The 19,778-nt window shown below is 35.3% G+C and overlaps 1 protein-coding gene across 1 annotated transcript in view; it reads right to left on the bottom strand.

The window, feature by feature from the left end:
* The window catches only part of LOC150096171 (sodium-dependent transporter bedraggled-like), a 98,031-nt gene that overhangs the window by 17,497 nt on the left and 60,756 nt on the right, over positions 1–19,778 (bottom strand). The window contains exons 5-6 of the mRNA XM_090409285.1: positions 15,862–15,928; positions 2,662–2,794 (exon numbers count right to left, since the gene is read on the bottom strand). Of these exons, the coding sequence (XP_090265411.1) occupies positions 2,662–2,794; positions 15,862–15,928 (200 nt within the window). The remainder of the gene's footprint in view (positions 1–2,661; positions 2,795–15,861; positions 15,929–19,778) is intronic.

Here is a 19,778-nt window from a genome sequence, read left to right as displayed (position 1 = left end):
AATAAACTTTCTGTATACCACCTTATATACGCTTCTTCTGACTGAAGATAGGGAACTAATACATTAAAAAAAAATGGATCACAATTCTGTCTTCTTCAAGCGTGAGATTGATTATAGGATATAAATGATTCAATATGAAGTTCTCTGGTTTGAGATTATGGGGCTGAAGTAATTATGCCATTGAGACCAGTGTATTACATCTATTAGAGTGTGTGTGTGGGGGGGGGGGGGGGTTCCAGACAAAATTTTCTGTTTTTCGGAATGAAAAATCGGCATTTCAGGGAGAAACATCTGCAGTTCTCCTTATATACCCGCTAATTCGCCTTCTGTATAAAAGTTTTTATAAAGATTCTTCACATCCCAGATGAGATTCAAACCCAGATCTTTCCAACCAGAGGACATAATCAAACTAACTACGTCATCATTTTTAACTGAGATATAGACAGTATTCTACAAGTAGAAGAAAAGCCAAGAACGTGAATACCTTGAGATATCTTAATTTAAAAATCATTACAAGTATGCAACCAATTATCTTTTTAAATAAACATCCAGAGGAGACTTATCCAAAAAATCTGTTATATCTATGGTTATATCGTGTAATTTCGTATAATATGAGATCATATAATAGCCACAAACGCTTGCAAATGACGATGAAAAAAAATTTCTACATATATATATATATATTAAATAGATATTTAATGACTTTAAACCGAGATAAAATATTAAGTTTTAATGAAAATGATACAACTACTTTTACAGGCTTCATCAGGTATCCACTAAAGGTAGAACACAATAATAAAAATTGAAGTTACAAAAAACTGAGAATTACAGGCAAAAATTCAATACATAATTGACATAAAAAACGTTGTATTTTTTAAGTTGTTCTATCCAACGCGCCATTGTTTATTGCGTGCGTGCTTGTAAAGTTCTCGTGAACGCCAGTATTGAACAACTGCAGATGGCTATCAGGGATGTTGTAACTTAAATTGCTGTTCAAATGTTCAAGATTAAGGAGAATTTCCCTGGATTCAACAATTTTCTTTTCAAACTCAACACTGCAGCGAAAAATGTTTTCGGATTTATCCCAGCAAACTGAGTGACTTTGGAGATCATCATGAGGATTGTTTGAGAAAAGAATATGACTGGATAGCGCAGATGCAGGTGATCTTTTATAGGAGATGTTTCTCTCTCTCTCTCTTATATTCTTCTATACGTAATTCAATAGATTTGTTAGTCTGTCCAAAATAAGGAATATTACAATCGCACCATAATTTGTATACACCTGGATATTTCAGATTGTGATAAATAGGCTTCGGACGGCTTATAAGAGAACGGATTTTAGGAAGTGTAGTGAAAAACGTCCTGATGTTGTATTTTTTTAAGGACTTTAGCAAATTTATTGGAGACTGAACTAATGTATGGGATGGATCCAGATGCTAGTTTTAAAATTAGTAGTTTCCGTAGTACACTGCCTAGGAGGATCCAGAAAAAATTTCTTAATCGTTTTTTCAGAATATTCATTTTGTTTAAAGATAATATATATATATATATATATATATATATATATATATATATATATATATATATATATATATATATATATATATATATATATATATATATTTAGTTTATATATATATATATATATAGACTTGCAACACTTGCAGGCGCAAACTTGACTTGTTTGTCTGTTTGCTTAATTGGGAAATGGAGTAAAAACCAGGTTTAAAATAAAATAGCTTGGTATCTTTAACATATACAAAAAACTGAGAATTACAGGCAAAAAATGCAATACATAATTGACCCAAAAAGTTGTACTTTTCAAGTCGTTCTATCTAACGTGCTATTGTTTGTTGCATGCGTGCTTGCAGGTTCTCGTGAACGCCAGTATTGAACAACTGCAGTATGACTATCAGGGATGTTATAACTCAAATTGCTGTTCAAATGTTCAGGATTTAGGAGGATTTCCCTGGACTCCACGATTTTCCTTTCAAACTCATCACTACAGAAAAATGTTTTCGGATTTATCCCAGCACACTGAGTGACTCTGTAGATTATCATGAGGATTGTTAGAGAAAAGAATATGACTGGATAGCGCAGATGCATGTGACTATTTGTAGGAGATGTCTCTCTTATGCTCCTCAATACGCAGTTCAACAAATTTGTTAGTTTGTCCAAAATAAGGAATATTACAATCGCACCATCACTTGTAAACACCTGGATATTTCAAGTTATGATGAATAGGCTTCGGATGGCTTATAAGAGAGAAAGGACTTTAGGGAGTGTAGTGAAAAACGTCCTGATGTTGTATTTTTTAAGGACTTTAGCCAATTTATTGGAGACTGAACTAATGTAAGGTATTGAGATGCTACCTTTAAATAAAAACAGTTTCCATAGTAAAAGTCTGAAACTAGTTGTATCATTATCATTAAATTGAATATTTTATCTCGGTTTAAAGTTATTTAAAATTTATTCTTTAAAATGTATTATTACAACCGAGTAGAAGCTCAGGAATACACACACACACATATATATATATATATATTTTTTTTTTCCCTTAAAAGTTTCTATTCCACTTAGAAATTAATCAGCAAAACATGAAAATTGATCAGTACAAGCATCAAATTAAATTAATCATAAAGATTACAAATGATTTCTAACCTTTCCTAGAGATTTTGGCCCTTTACTGAGACAAGCGAAAACTATCAGCCATATCACACATAAGTTGAAGGCCAGTTCGAACTTCAGTTCACCAAATTGTTGCTCTCCTGATCTTCGACCAAGAATGGTACCACTAACCAGCAAGAAAATAGTTTTAGAATAGAACAAACTCATGATTCACAATCAATTATGCAGTTTAGTGTGAAAGTTAATTTTGGATTCAGAGATGCATTTTTTATTAGCCCATAGAATAAATATATAAATAAATTTGATTTCATAAAGATTTTTATTAGAATGTAATATTTGAATAATATTGATCAATAAAGGCAAGTCGTTCTACTTTTAAAAACTCAAATTGTTGCATGAATTTGAAATTTTTCGCGATTCTCAGGCTTTGGTGATAGATATTTAAATAAAACATCTGGAACAAAAAAAAGGAAAAAAATCACTTTCTATACGTGATTATTGTGTGAAACTTAACGACTTTTATGAAATGTCGTACTTTTAACATTTATCTGTTATGAAAATGAAATATCTAATTTAGGTGTGGTAGTGTTAGTTAACAAGATAAAAGAAAGGGGCGCTGCTTTAACACGAAGTTTAATAAAATGGCAGAAGTAATATTTAAAAAAAAGGAAAAAGATGTCGGTTACATGCTTGAGGAATATTTTCAACTTTCATTTTGAATAAACGTATTTTACATATTCTTTAAGAATATAATTGCAAGATTAATTTGTTATTTTGTTTTTATAAATAGCTTGTTTTTTGTAATTTGTAAAATGTAATTTATATTAATGTATCTCACATTTATATATATTTACTAATATATCGTTGTTTTTTTTGTTAAAATATATTTATAAAAAGTATACGATGAACAAAATTTATTTTTATCTAATAACATTTTAAAATTACATAAAACAGATGAGAGAAGAAAAACAAAAAAATGAAAACTAAACAGCTGAAAGAGAAGACTATTGAAAACACCTGGAATGATATCAAGAACAGTGGCAGCAGAAAGCCCATGTAAATTAAACTTGCATGAAATTAAACTCTTGTTTAATCCTTTGTCAAAGTGTAGGCAAAGTTTGGGCTTGAAGTACCTTCACAACTAGTCAGATACTAAGGTAATTAACGTGAAGCCATTAGACTCTATATGCAAATTGCCTAGTTGTGAAGATACTTCAAGCACAAACTTCGTGTGCTTACACTTGGATAAAGCATTAAAGAAGAATATAATTTCTTGTCATCTTGAATTTAATTTATAACCAAGCAGTGGCGTAGCTACAGATTTTGCCACCCCTCTTAGTACACACCAAAAATACTACAAAAAGTCAAAACGACGTATAGGGAAATAAATTAAAACACCATGTTTATTTTTGAAGTACAAATTTAATTCCAGCATTCTAAAATGTTATTTTTCTTGCTTTTCTGTTAGCAAAATCGTCGATGACATTGCCGAAGTCTGTTCATCTCTGTGTTGTATTTGGTCACTTCTTAAATATTAAACTGGAATTTTTTATGGGCTTTATTAGTTGACCAGAGATTTTTGTAAAATATATACAAGAATTGTCTACAAGTTTAACCAGTTGTTCTGTCTAGCTTCTTCAGGACATGTGTAACGGTTCCTTGTATTATGTTTGCTAGTAAAAAAAGAAGATTGGAGTAATACAGCAAATAAATTAAAACTGACGCGTAACATCATAAGCATGGAACGTGGTATATCACTCATTGTTAATTAAGCGCGTTGTATAGTTTTTAGAGAAATGAAATTCTGGTAAGCTGAGCGAACGTATTAGTCTACACCGGCGTATTTGAAGAAGGCATTAATGTCCTTTGGTGATCTTAAAATATGGCGTATTGTGTTGACAACACGCCATATTTTAAAAGCTTGTATATATTTTACAAAAATCTCTGGTCAACTAATAAAGGCAATAAAAAGTTCCAGTTTAATATTGTCGAAGTCTATTTCATCACTCAGTTGCTGTTCTATAGACAGTATGGCAAGATTTCTTAAACGCAAGGTACTCATTGCAGATCTTAGGTGATCCTTAATCAATTCTATTTAGAAAAACTCCTCTCACAACTAGCAACACTTTACAGCAATTGTGAGGAAAATTCGCAGTAGTATTACAATATTTGGAACTGAGTTCTCGAGACTGTATTTTAGAATAAACTGCAAAAGTTCAAGGGGACCGTCCTTCCACGTCTCTATTTCGTCTTGCGTAGCAGCAACAGAAATAGAACTCTGAAGTCTTTTTCTCTCAACGAGGAACTCTTCCTTATTAATGTCATCGTGATCGTGATTTAGTTGACATTCGTATTTATCATTCAAAAGATTCGATGGAGTAAGGAAGGCATATTTTTCAGCAAGAAGATGAAGCTGTTGAAATGACGTGGTGATTTCTTGGATCACTCTGTTCAGTGAAAAAACATTATCATCTCAACTCAGTTTCGTATGACAATTCAGAATCTCATGATTCTTCATCTGACATCAATTTCTTCTTTCTACACCGACGATCCATGACTATTACCAGATCATCACAAATTTCTTTAGCGTAAGCTACTGAATTGTTAACTAATTCATCCTTATTTTCAGTTAAAATTGCTTTAAAAGCCTCGAGGTTTATGTCACATTGTTGTATATTCAATCCTTTAGTTTGGAGGTAGACCTGTGTGTCTTTAATTTCTAGAAGGACGGATTCCCACAGGTCAAGCAGGAAGGAAAAACGATTGTAACGCAACAAGCAGCACGCCGGCATTTGACTTGGTAATTCTATTTTCTTCTTCGCCAGTTAAATGTTCTACAGTACTTGGGATTTTCGAGTAATTTTTTTACAACACTCACAGCATCTCCCCGTGCACTCCACCAACTTTCTGCTACGTTTGACACTTTGACCTGTGACTGAAGTCAAAATATCCAAGCGATGGGTTGAGGAAGAAAAAAAAAAGTGAATAAACGCTCCACAGTTCCAAAAAAGGTAACAGAATTCACAGCAACAGAAGCCGCATGTACACCCGCCAAATTCAGCGAGTGATTTGTATATGCGACAAATTCTGCTTTTTCATTAATTTGCTTGATGCATCTCTGAACGCTAGTATATTGACCAGCCATCACAGCAATATTATCATGTGTTTGTCCTCTACAATTCTGAATTTTGATATTCAGAATTGTAGAGGACAATTCCGTCGTTTTTTAATTTTTGCAAAATCATGGTTGAAATATTCTCGGCGGTTTTACCTTTTGTTTCAACAAATGATTCCATAACCATCATTTTATTTCCATCGATCATAACGAAGGATAAAATTTGGCTCGTTTGATCCTTATGAGATATATCAGGGATGCTGTCGAATATCATAGAAAAATACTTTGTTTCTTTTACTTGCTCGATAACTTTTTTCTTACTTTTTCTCCTAACGTTTCTATAAACTCGTCTTGGATAGTTCTTAATCGCCGTGCAATGCGATTTATTTTTAAGAATTTGAATTATAGTATGATAGGGAAATGTAATGATTTTGTTATATTTATATTTTATTCATTTTAATTGTAAGTATAGTTGTTAAAAATTAATTATTAAGTAATCAAAATTACTAAGTTAAAATAAATAAAAGAATCGTCCGAATAAAATTGAGTTTCACGTGGAAACCCCCCAAAAAAGTGTCGCCCTGGGCCGATCGCCTCCCTCCGCACCTCCCTGGCTACGCTACTGTAACCAAGTGAAAAAAAAAACGTGCTACAGAAGACGCATTTGGAATTCGGAGTAAATTTGGTGTGAGACAGAGATCGATAGGATGAAATATTGATTGGTTGCTGCTATAATCCAGGTAGGTATAAAAGAGAATGTAGATGTTATGCATTGGCAAATTAGCGTCATGAGTGAAGCTCGAGTAATTATTATGGGGGATTTTAACTATGCGGACATAGATTGGGAGAAGGAAGGAAACGGAGTTTATACAGTTAAGTGATAACTACCTGAGTTATAGCATAGCATGTAATGGAAGGGACAAGAGATTCGAGCGTATTGGATCTGGTCATAGCATCGGAGAACATATCAATAACCAATTTAGTTACGCTGTCTCCGCTTGGGGGAAGCGATCATGTGATCATGATTGCAAGAAGTGCTGAATATTCTGTTAAGAGGGAGTATATGTTGAATTAAAAAACTGATGATTACGACAGGTTGAGACGTCAGCTTTCAGCAGTTCTATGGCTTGAGAATTTGTAGGGAACAGATGTTGATGGTGCGTAGGAGATTGTTAAGGAGTGTTTAAGGAAAGCAGTATCAAACTGTATTCCCAGAGTCACGTCAGGAGGAGAAATCAAGTAGGAGTAAGATGGATGAATGGTATCATTAAGCAGGAGTTGAAGATAAAGAAAAGGTTGTGGAAGAAGTATTGTGTGATATTGCAGTGCAGAATGTGTTACTGACTGATGAGAGTCCAGAGATAGAAAAAAAAAAAGAAGCGCTTAGTATATTACAATTAATGCTAACACTTCCATAGGGTTACATAGCATATTGTCCCATGTGTTACGAGAATGTGCAAGAGAATTAGAACCTTCTCTGACCAAGCTGTTTAGTTTAAGCTTAGTTCTGGTAAAGTTCCAATAGAGTAGAAAGAGGAGGGGGGGATAATTCCACTCCATAAGGGAGGCTCCAAGGCAGAAATAGCAAATTACATGCCAATCAGTATATCAGGAGTGGTGGTTAAGGTTTTGGAGAAATTGATAAAAATTAGAATTCAGGAACAGGTAGGCAGAAAGATGATACTTTATAAGGAGCAACTTGGTTTTGTGAAGGTCTTGCCTTAGTAACTTACTTTCTGCAATTAAGTACCAATGGAGGTAAATAAAGGAACTCCTTACTTGGCGATACTGCTGGACTTTGCAAAAGCATTTGACAGGATTTCACACTGAGGTCTGTTGCATAAATTGGAGCAAACGGGAATGGATCCGAAGCTGGTGATTTGGATGAGATCTGTGAATCAGCCACCTGGTGGCTGATTCACAGATATCAAAGAGTGGTTTATGGAGGAGCTGAGTCCAGGGGAAGGCAGGTGACTAGTGGTATACCTCAGGACTCGGTAGTTGGTCTTCTGTTGATTAATTTATACATTAATGCTATTTTCTAATGATGCAAAATTGGAAAGAGTGATAGTCAATGAAGGTGATGTAGATATCTTGCAAGATGACTCCTATATGCTGGCGGTATGAGCTAAGGTAAATGGCTGTCAGTTGAACGTAGCTAAGTGTAAGATGATGCACTTCGGGAAGATGCGATCACATGCTGTTTAAGATATTAATGGAACTGAACTGCAATAAGTTGACAAGGCAAGGGACTTGGGAGTTATTATGGACAGAGAACTTAAGTTTACAGGACATGTTGCAAAGGTTGCAATAGCAGCACATCAAATTACATGATTGTTGAAGAGCAGACTGACAAGCAGGGATATGGAAGTTATTGTTCCACTTTATAAGGCATTAATAAGACATCTGGACTATTGAGCACAGATCTGGTCACCTGGATTCCTTAGTGACGAAGAAATGATGCAGAGGATCCAGAGACGAGTAACAAAGATTGTTTCAGGTGTGTGGTATGTTTCCTATGATGAAAAATTGAAGGTCTGTGGGCTCCAGAAACTAGCTGATAGGCGTAAGAGGGAAGATATGATAGAAGCATTTAAGTTATTAAAGGGTTTTTATAGGATTAATACTGATGACTTTTTTATGTACAGTGCAGAAAGGGAAAGAACGAGGGATCATCCCTGGAAATTGTGTAAGAGTGTGGTTAATAAGGGTGTTTAGGACTAGATTTTTTGCTTCGAGGATGGTGAATGTGTGGAATTCGTTGCTAAAGGTGGTTGTGAATGCTTTGTCTGTTAATGAATTTAAGGAGAAGTATGATAGTTATTGTGTAAATAATGGTTAGTGTGTCAATGTGGGGTCTCCCGTGATGAGGCTTTTGACTCCATGGAAACACCGTTATAATAATAATAATAATAATAATAATAATAATAATAATAATAATAATAATAATAATAATAATAATAATAATAATAATAAAAACAGACCAATAGAGAAGCCAATAAAATAATCAAACAACAAAGAAGAAAACATTTTACTTGAAAATAAATTTAGGAAATCTAGAAACACTTTACATAAAATAACCGAACAAAATTATTCATGAAAATAGAAACCAAAAAAAAAAAAAAAAAAGGTCCGAATATGAAAATAACAATAATCAACAGTAGCAATAGTCAAAGATTAGCTACTAATGGTGAAATAGCAAACAGGCTGAGAGAGTATTTTAATTAACTCCTAAACTGAGATGATCCTACTGAAACTTTCGAACAGGAAGCATCATATCTGCCACCTAGAAACACTTAAAAACTTTCACTAGCCGAAATATAAGAAAGTATAACGCACTGAAAAACAGGCTATTACTGGCAGGCTATTATTCCATCAGTATTATACTGACGGAATAATAGCCGAATTCATCAAAGATGGTGGTAGATGTAATATGGGAAAACGAACAGATACGTTCAAAATGGAAAGAATCCTTAATCATACCTAACAAAAATAAATGTGAGAATTACAGAAGAATATCGCTTCTGCCAACAAAAGGTTAGCTAATATTACACTAAAATACATATCATATTCTACAAAAATATAGGTGAATATCAATCAGGACTGTTGAGAAACAGGTTTACATTTGACCAGATACGTTAAAACAAATTTTAGAGAAAAAAAATGGGAATATAATCAGCCTGAGCGTTTCATTTTAAATATTAAAAAAAAAACATAATAGCATTCAAAGAGATGGTCTCTAGGAAGTATTAAATAAATTGGTAATACTTCATAGGATATTAAAATTGAATCAAACTTTGCACCACTGACAGCGGGAGTATGATATTGACTTAATGGAATCACATCTAAACCCTTTGCTACTAAGACTGTACTGAAACAAGCAGGTCCCCTTTCACTTGTAATTTAATTTAACTTTAGAAAAATATTATTATTATTAGTCACCTCCAGGGAGTTCAAACATTCATTGAGGGAGGACATCCACCCTACAACTCTGTCTCCACCACTCACAGCCCATCAACTGACCGCAACTACACTAACGCCATCTATCGCTGACTACCACCACCACTGGTATTCCCACCCACCCACACACACACACACACATCCATGCCCACGGCGGGATTCGAGCCCGCAGCCTTTTGCCTGGAAGGCGGATGCGCTAACCACTCAGCCAGCCAGGCTAGCTATATATATATATATAGCCAGCCTGGCTGGCTGAGTGGTGTAAAAGATAAAATATGTATAACAGTGATAAGGATATCAGAATAACATTCAGAAAAGTCAAAACTGCGAACTAGAGGATGACTATGGAAACATTGGGAGGAATATTTCCAAAGGACAGCTGAAATAGGAATCGTTTATTGGGCTGGAAGCGCTCAGACAGAAAACAGTGGAAGAAGATAGTATTCATAGCAAAGAATATTAGAGATTCAGTAAAGTAGAAGAAAAAATATATTTTACAAATTTTAAAATGTTTTAAAATTTTATTATGATACAAGATATGTTATATTTAAAAATTATTAGAATACTGTACCTGTTTAATTAATAAATGGATGAATTTTTTTCTTAATTGCTATTGTTAGGTTATTATATTTTGATGCAGAATATTCTTGATGTGTATTTTAGTATTTATTCGTAAGTCTTTGTGTCCAACGCCTTCTCATTAGAAATAACTAGCACCACAATATTAAGTTTGAATAAATATTAACAGACCATGAGACGTAGTAGCGATATAAAAAAGATTGCAATTTTGCTGACTTCTGCATAAATTATAAACAAGATACTTTTCAGACGTAAGTGGTACTTGACATACAAATGCAGAGAACTACTGATTTTTTGATTTCATGTTGTAGCCTTCTATGTGGCTTTGCGTTATCTCTTTTTGTTTTCTTAAATACGGGGGAGGGGCTGAAAAGTTCTGATAAACACCTAGAACAAAATCATATGAAACTTTTTTCTATTCATTATTTTCCATATTCCTCACAAAGTGTTAAAAACTTGTTACAACGCTAATGCATCATTTGCAATCCTCTGAGAAAAAAAGTCTTTTCTCAAAAAACGTTTAATATCATTTTTGTTCTAGGTGTTTATGAAAACTTTTCATCCCACCCCTCATATATATATTTATGATTTTAATGTGCTTAAAAGCATAAATATATATACTTAAAAGCATATATATGTATGCTTTTAAGTACATTAAGGAATGCATATGCAACTTATTCCTTTTACAATCACTAATCCTATAAATAGTATTTAATTTTAATCTTAACTCAGATGGCAAATTTACAGATGACAAAATCTACTCTTAAATCTAAGCTTAAGATTTATAGCAACCTAATCACTTATGCACTATTTTTCTTGGGGAAAGAGAGTGTAGAATCTAGGGGGGTGATAATACTAATAAAAGAACTTCTATAGCGACGTTTGTTCAGTGGGAAAAAAATACTGCAGCTTGTCATCTTGTTGAGACCAAAACTTCTCCTACTGATATATTTCGCGGAAAGATTTAAGGAGGACCTAACTGGCTCTAAGAACACCGCGGCAATTTTCTGTTTCCTGTTGTTTTTTTTTAAATTTTTTTATTGCTTTAGACGTATTATAAGGGTAATTTTTTGCGAAGACTGAACGTAGAGAAAATATATTCTAAAAAACTTCACGACAAGGAGAGAGGATGATTCAGAATAAATCCGGAAGGCACAAGTAAACCCGTAGTGGTTCGACCTTGAGGGGGTTCGCCTGTCGGAAACAAACAGCTTTTGTATCTTTTCTTTACTCGTATATCTGAACAAGGGGACCGATTTTATTATTGGTTTTATATGAATGTACTTGTAACTGATTCAAGAAAAAGAAAAATGTATTAAGTTCATTGGATCATGAAGAACTTAAACTGGATATTTAAAAGCATGTTTACCTCTGAGAGAATAGCAGTACCCAAAAGACCATTCATACCTATGGAATCAAGCTTTCTTACTCATACTGTTCCATTATTTGGTGGTATTACTTCGTAATTCGGGAGTGATTGGCTAACAGAGATAAAATATTCCTCTGGTGGACACTCATTGACTAACTTAATCACTTTTCACGTCACTCCATACTGCTATTCAGATGTATTTCTGAATGGCGGTCATAAACATGTCCTGATTATTTTTAGTTTTGCAATAATTAGACGAACTGGAATGATTGGACATCGGAACAAACAGACATTATTAACAGGAAAAGATAATATTGAAGATGAAGTGACAATGGGCTGGACATACAGGATGGTCCATAAATCCTGAATGAGATTAAAATGTGAATAACTTTTTTGATTATTAATTTTTTAGTTAATTTTTTTTCCAGTTATTCTTATGAATATTTGGGAAAGTAATCGTGGAAAAGTTCACAACTCAACAACGAACCAAAATCGTGCAATTTTATTTTGAAAATCAGCATTCGGTTATTATTGATTGGCCATTTCTTTCTCCAGATCAGACGGCTTCTGACTTCTTCCTTTTGGGGTTACCCGAAGGAAAAAAAAAAGGTGTATGTGAACAAGCCCCCCCCCCCCCCCCCAGACAATCTCACAGCTGAAGGAGAACATTCGTGCAGAATTAGGGCTTTGCAGCCAGAAACATTAACAGCTGCCATAGAACATGCCATAGAAAAGGCCGTCTTTGTGAAGCCAAAAATGGAAGGTATTTTTGTGATGTGGTTTTTCATAGCTAATACAAAAATCTCCGGGTTCTGTGTTATTAAACCTATTTTAAAGAATGCTTAGAGGCATAGGGGTAATCCTTGTCCTTGTATTACGGTTAGGGAATCCAAGGATACTTGGAAGGCCGTGGGCGCTTAAGTGCCTTAAGTTGGATGGATGAATCCAACAATTTTAGCACATTTGTCAAAATAGAGGGCGCTGCGAAAGTTTTAAAAAAGTAGAATGCCGTAGTCCAACCAATTTTGATAATTTATTCCTAGTATTATCGACTTCGTTTAAAAAAAAGGATATGTTATTATAAAAAAAATTAATATGTAAAACTTGAGATAAGCTGAATACTGACGAACGGAAGACTAGGTCCAATTGCGAACATTTATTTGACTGATAGGTTGTTTTAACTGTAGAGAATGTAATTTCCCTATAAAATTTGTTGTTGTTTAGAACTACAATCGAGGAATCAAAGTCTATTATGTCTTAATTGCGTGCATTCTTCTGGCAATTTATTTGATTTGCAGAATGAAAAATTCGACTTTCCGAAAAGAAACGCTCTTTATAAGAACTTTGAAAAGTCCTTATAAAAGACTTTTCTAGAAGACTAGGTCTTATAATTGGAATGCATGAAGTCAGTGTTATAGCATTGATTCAGTTGTGTTTCTTAGCCTGTCAACAGAATATCACAATTCGTTGCAGTAAAAATATCAAAGATATCCTGGAATTCTTAAAATAATTTTTTTCTTTCGTTATTCCTTCCACGGGTGCAGTCTTTTTGATAGTCTTATGGAATCATCCTCTTGGTAGCTCCCATAATCATTACAACTAAATCTGTCATAATTGTAACCAATGGATTTAATTCTACCTCAAGTTGTAGTCTGCGACTTCACAAACGATCTTTATTCAGCTTTCTGAAAATTCCTCCTTAGTTTGGAGATGAATTTGATCATTTGGGTACACATCCCTGCCCTATACATGATAAAAACAAAGAGAGCAATTCGTTTTTCAAAAGAGCTGAGACTTTAGTTATAGTATCAGTCATAGGTTCTTTCCAACCTCTCGATATCTGAATTGCCATGGTCTGCGGTGCTGCTTCTGAAACCAAAAGAAACAGTGAAGGGATGAGTAGAGTCCCTTCTACTCATTCCAGGACCCCTTCATTTCCTATTAATGCAAAATGAGAGACAGCTTATTAGAAGATAGTAATAAAACAAAGTGATTAATTATTTCAATCTGCTCCCACATGGAGCAAGCCGAGTTGTCTGTCTAAACTGTATTTTATCCACTTCACTGGAAAATTCCGTGTGCTACCCAACAGGACAAGTTTTTCCTGGACGGGTAGCAGCGCAATTTGTAGAGACTACTTGAAAAAAATTCGTATGTCCATATTCAAGTTCGGTGCTACATGGTTGTGAAATCGGAAGATTTTTTCGTACAGTTGATTGGATTTTAGACATAACAGATTTATTCCTATGATTGATGTTTTCGGAGGTAACTTCTGCATGCGCTTCTTTGTGGTTACTTATACTTGAGATTGAAAATATCCTAGGAAGTACTCAACTAGATGGTTTGCTAAGATGAGTACAGATAAGAATTTTCTTACGGACTGGGAAGTGAAATCCGCTTTGTGAGAAGGAGAAGATTTCGAAGCCCTACCTTTTGATCGCAACAGTTCCAAAAGAACTGAAGTAAGGGTTTGTACAGATCAGCGTCTGTAAGATAGATGAAGTGTAGTAGTGTAAAATTATGTTAATAGTAGGTTGATGAAAAGGAGGGACGAACGATATCCCATTTAAGTGCTTGTACTCAACTAGATGGTTGTAACTATCAAGTAAAAAGTCTTACTTGATTCATTGTAAAAAGACCTGGGCGATGGACTGAGTCCTTGACTCTTTATCCCGTCATCTGAATGAAGATAATCTGTGTGGATGGAGTGTTATTGAGCTAAACGCTCTAGTCATGGCTGAGTAATGGCAATAGCCGAGCCTCAGTTAAAACTTCATTGGCTACAGCATTGCCATTCGTTACCCTGGACGTCCTAAAAAGGACTGGGCTCCGCTATATTTGATTCATTCTTAAAAGAACTGGGCGATGGACTGAGTCCATTAATAATAATTCTCTTGTTTAAACTTTAAGTTATACTATTTACCTCCTGAAGATGTAAATCTAAATCCTACGATTTACGAAACTTGTCCGGATTTCAGTATTTTGCATAAAACTGAATAATAAAAAATGTGGTGTAATCACCGAAATATTTTGTATATAACTGAATAATAAAAAATGTGGTCCTTATAAGGACTGGCTTAAATGGGAGAAGCAAGAATGCTTTTCATCTTCCCCGTTATCTGTAGAGGACAGTGTAGGGATAAGGTGCGATTGAGCTATTAAAGCTCTGATCATGGCAGGAGGGTAACAGCAATAGCCGAGCCTCAGTTAGAACTTCATTGGCTACAGCATTGCCATCCATTACCCTCCAAGGGTATTGGATTGAATGAATCAATCACCGCATCTCACGGTCGATTGATCCCAATTCTCCCCACATTAGTCTTATCCTTATAAGGACTGGCTTAAAGGGGCGAAGCAAGAATGCTTTTCATCTTCCCCGTTATCTGTAGAGGACTGTGTAGGGATAAGGTGTTATTGAGCTATGAAATGAAAGCTCTGATCATGGCAGGAGGGTAACAGCAATAGCCGAGCCTCAGTTAAAACTTCACTGGCTACAGCATTGCCATCCATTACCCTCCAAGGGTATTGGATTGAATGAATCAATCACCGCATCTCACGGTCGATTGATTTATCCTTCTCCTCCCCACATTAGTCTGTCTCCTGCAAAAAGTAATCATTGTTATTTATTCTAATTACTGAGTGGTGTTAAAGTATTTTTAAATATTAAGAAAATTATAAGAAGATATTAATGTAATGAACTTTAGAATATGAGATACTTTTAAAATGTTAAATTTTTATTTGTATTTATGCATATTATTTATTAAATTATATTAATAAAACTGAAAATACACTTAATTTATCCCATATTTCATTAGTCAGCTTCTTGGCTGTTTATAATCAATTGTATAGTAGGAACATGAACCATTTGACTGCCACGTTTGTTCATGAACAATTCGCTAAGTGAAGTATAGACCAGATACAGAGCATAACGGGAAAATAAGTATTAATTATACGGTTGTAAGAAATACAATGAACCGTGTCAATACAAGTTGTTTATGAAATGTTCCGTATCGTTTGTTAATTATGTGCATAGTGGGGATAACTTTTAATTCATACTTCCTGAAATTCTCGGTGATTGTTGTCACCCACCGTTGTTAAGCAACGAACTTCCGTCTGCTTTTTTTTTTTTTTTTCAGAAAAAATTCGAAGTCTACCTACGAGCATTTATTTCCTTATTTGTATTATTTTAGAGGAATTTAAAGTTACTCACTGAAAATAACTGGGAACTGTCCACCCAAAGTAATCAATCGATGATGAATTTCTTGCTTGAGCACAGTCTAAAATAAAAAGAAAAATATGCATCCAAAACTATTCTTTTATCCATAAGGAAAAATAAATTAAACAAGTGCATTGTAATATTTTAATACAGTCACCTAATTTTTGTTTTAGATATTTCGTATTTCATAATTGCATTTGCAATATATTGGTGTAGAATAATTTATAATTATTTCTGTTCCAAAACACCGCATAACCATGTCTAAGATGTTAATTTCGTAGCAGGCATCGTACTGCAGTAATCATGATACAAACCTAGCATCACTACTACATAACAGTGAAAGGCGCAGTATCGTATTTATAAAGAAATAACCATAATCACATTTAAAGTATATTAGCCATTAATTCACTAGAAATTAGCACTATTTGCATAAAATAAAATTTTAATAGAAATAATAATGTGAAAATTTTCTAGTAAATTAAGAAATTTTGTATATTAAATCACATTATGGAATATAACTTCCGACACCATAAATTATCTTGCTTTACAGGCTTTTATTTAATTTTGGTAAAACTGTGTTTTTATTTACCCACTCAGGCAGAGCTCTTAGCTCATAAACTTTTCCTCACGCAGTAATCCCTATCAGATAGCAGGGAATAAAAAAGCATTTTGCTTCGCCCTTATAGTCAGCAACGTCTTGCGTCTTGCGTGTTTTTATTTAAAACAATAATGGCGGCTTGCGTATTAGTGACGCGTGCGATAGTTTTGAATGATATATATATATATATATATATATATATATATATATATATATATATATATATATATATACATGTATATATATATATATAGAGAGAGAGAGAGGTAGGCGTTCTTCATTTTCTGAAATTTCATATATATATATATATATATATATATAGAGGTAAGCGTTCTTCATTTTCTGAAATATATATATATAGAGGTAAGCGTTCTTCATTTTCTGAAATTTCATATATATAGAGGTAAGCGTTCTTCATTTTCTGAAATTTCATATATATAGAGGTAAGCGTTCTTCATTTTCTGAAATTTCATATGCTATTGCTTTGCGCATTTAGCTAATCGCTCGATATTGCTGGCAATCCTTTTCATCTGCAATATCCTCTACAAAATTTCTGCTGGCAGGTCTCAAGACCTGCGGGATTTCTAATTGCGATCATAAGCAATTCCCCAATCACCACCTACTAGATATAACAACGAATAAAACAGACATGGATAACATTAATGATCTTCTAGAGCATCTAAACAAGGATCGAGCACTGAAGCTGTTTAAATTATTGCTTAAAAAATTCGATACGGAATGGCCAGGTTTCCTAAACCTGTACATACAACCAGAAGAATCCGAAGATATAGAGGACGAAGTAGAAGAAATCAACAACACGACCATCTCCCTACCCGAGAACCATAGTCAGACAGTCTTCACAGAAGAACAAACGAATAAAAGACGCAGAATCGAGGATGATCATATAGAAAACGAAACACCCTCACAAACAGTGCTGGAAAAGGGAAAAGGGTCCCCCCGGTAATTCTCCGTGAAAAGGAAAAATGGACCACAGTTGCAAGAAACCTGAGAGAACATCAAACTGGATACTCCTGGGCCAGAAACACCGACGAAGGAGTAAAAATTCAACCAACAACAGTCACAGACTACAGAGGGATAACAAAAATGATGGATAACAACAAACTACAGCACCACACCTTCGCACTAAGCAGCAAAAGAAATCTAAAGGTTGTACTGCGAGGTGTTACCGAAGGCATTACCTCTGAGGAGATCGCGGCAGACCTTACCCAGCAGGGTCTAACACCAATCAAAGTCAGCCGGATGTTCAGATCCGATAAACAACCGATGCCATTAGTATTGGTTGAGATCCAGAACACACAAAAACGAATTTATGACATAACTGCGGTCTGTGGACTTAAGGTAACAACAGACCCACTCAGGAAAAGGGCATCAGCAGGGCAATGCCATCGTTGCCAAAAGTTTGGTCATGCCCAAAGACTGTGTAAAGCCGAGTTCAGATGCCTGAAGTGTGGCGAGAAACATCAAACCATTACATGCACAAAACCAAGAACCACACCAGCCAACTGTGGAGGTCCCCACCCAGCAAACTACAAAGGATGCAACCACCACCCCAGAAATCACGGAACTACAAGACCCATCCAACCTCTCCCAATCTGGACCACTCAAAGCATCTCTGCTGCACAGTCATCAAACCAACAAAACCCTATCCATAAAAGTCAGGAAAGGGCTCAACCTTCCACCAAGACCTATGCAGAAGCAATCCGCCTAAAGGACACAATGCAAAGCAATCAAATAGGCTCCAACATCACAGCAATACTGATTGCCTCGCTAGCCACTATGCTGCAGGAATTCAGCAGAACAAACCCAACTCCATCCTCCACAAAGAGATTCCTGCAAGGAACCTATTCCATGCTCACAGCACTGAATTATGAATAAAACAAAGGTAAAACCCAACTCGCTTCTTATTGCAGCCTGGAATGCCAATGGCCTCACCAACAAGACACTAGAACTACAGGAATTCGCACAAAGACACAACCCGGACATAATGCTGATCAACGACACCTAAGATCTGCCAACAACCTAAAAGTGAGAGGATACACAATATACCGAACGGATAGACTCAGCACCAGAGGGGGAGGCACTGCCATCTACATCAAACCGTACCTCCACCACAATGCCATATCCAACCCACAGACTACAAACCTGGAGACCACAGGAATACAAGTCCACACAAACAATGCTGGAAGCCTCAAGATATTTGCTGCCTACAACTCGCCAAGCAATCCTCTACTGACAGCAGACCTGGATGCAGTCCTTGGCACTATAGACCCCACCATCATAGCAGGAGACTTGAACACCAAACACACAGCATGGTTCAGCACCACCAACAACAGAAGTGGACGCATACTACACAGCTATTCAACACTTAACTCAGTTGTGGTAGCAGGACCCACTGAGCACACACATTACAGCCCTCATGGCAGATCAGATGTACTTGATATAGCTATCCTCAGTTATCAATACAAACTAGAGACGATCAATGAACTATCATCTGACCATAACGCAATCCTGATCAAACTTGGCACGCAAGACCAACTTCCCCACCAGCACACCTTCATACCATGGGATAGACTAGCTAAAATCCTACCAGAATACATTGGTCCTGTACTCATCATCCACAAAAAATGAAGAAATAGATGAAGCAGTAAGCAATCTAACAAACCAAATTAAAAAAGCACTAGAAGCAGTCACCAAAACCACCACCAACCACTCAACCAGTCGGCTCCCAGAAAACATTATCGACCTCATCAGAACAAAAAACAAAGCCAGGAAAAGATACCACAACACAAGAGGACAAGAAAACACTGAACAACTTGAACAACCAAGTAAGTCAGAAATGCACTTCAAATCCACTGGAATCAGGATTGGGACAATAAACTATCATCACTCAACCCAGAAGATCACACAATATGGAAATTTCTGAAGATCCTGCGCACCAAACACAACCCCCTACCCCCCATGAAAACTGCTCATGGAATGGCGCACACTGATAAAGAAAAAGCTGAAGCAATAGCAGAAAACCTAGAAAAACAATGCAGCCCATCATATGACAATATAAACATCATCCACATATATAAAGTCCACCAGCAGGTAAAGCGTACCTTAAGATGGTCCAAAGACAAACCAGACAGCATCACCCCCACTACTCCAGTTGAAATAACCAACATCATAAAACATCTAAACAACAAAAAAAAGCCCCAGGTCCAGATGGAATTACTAACAGAATCATCAAATTACTTCCTAGAAAGGTTATTATACACCTGGTTAACATAACCAATGCAATACTGAGGTT

This window comes from Typopeltis vanoorti, chromosome 19 (assembly GCF_054136105.1).
Source record: "Typopeltis vanoorti isolate ZY-2024b chromosome 19, IOZ_Tvanoo_1.0, whole genome shotgun sequence".
Classification (NCBI taxonomy): Eukaryota; Metazoa; Arthropoda; class Arachnida; order Uropygi; family Thelyphonidae; genus Typopeltis; species Typopeltis vanoorti.
This window is presented reverse-complemented; position numbering and strand designations above follow the sequence as displayed.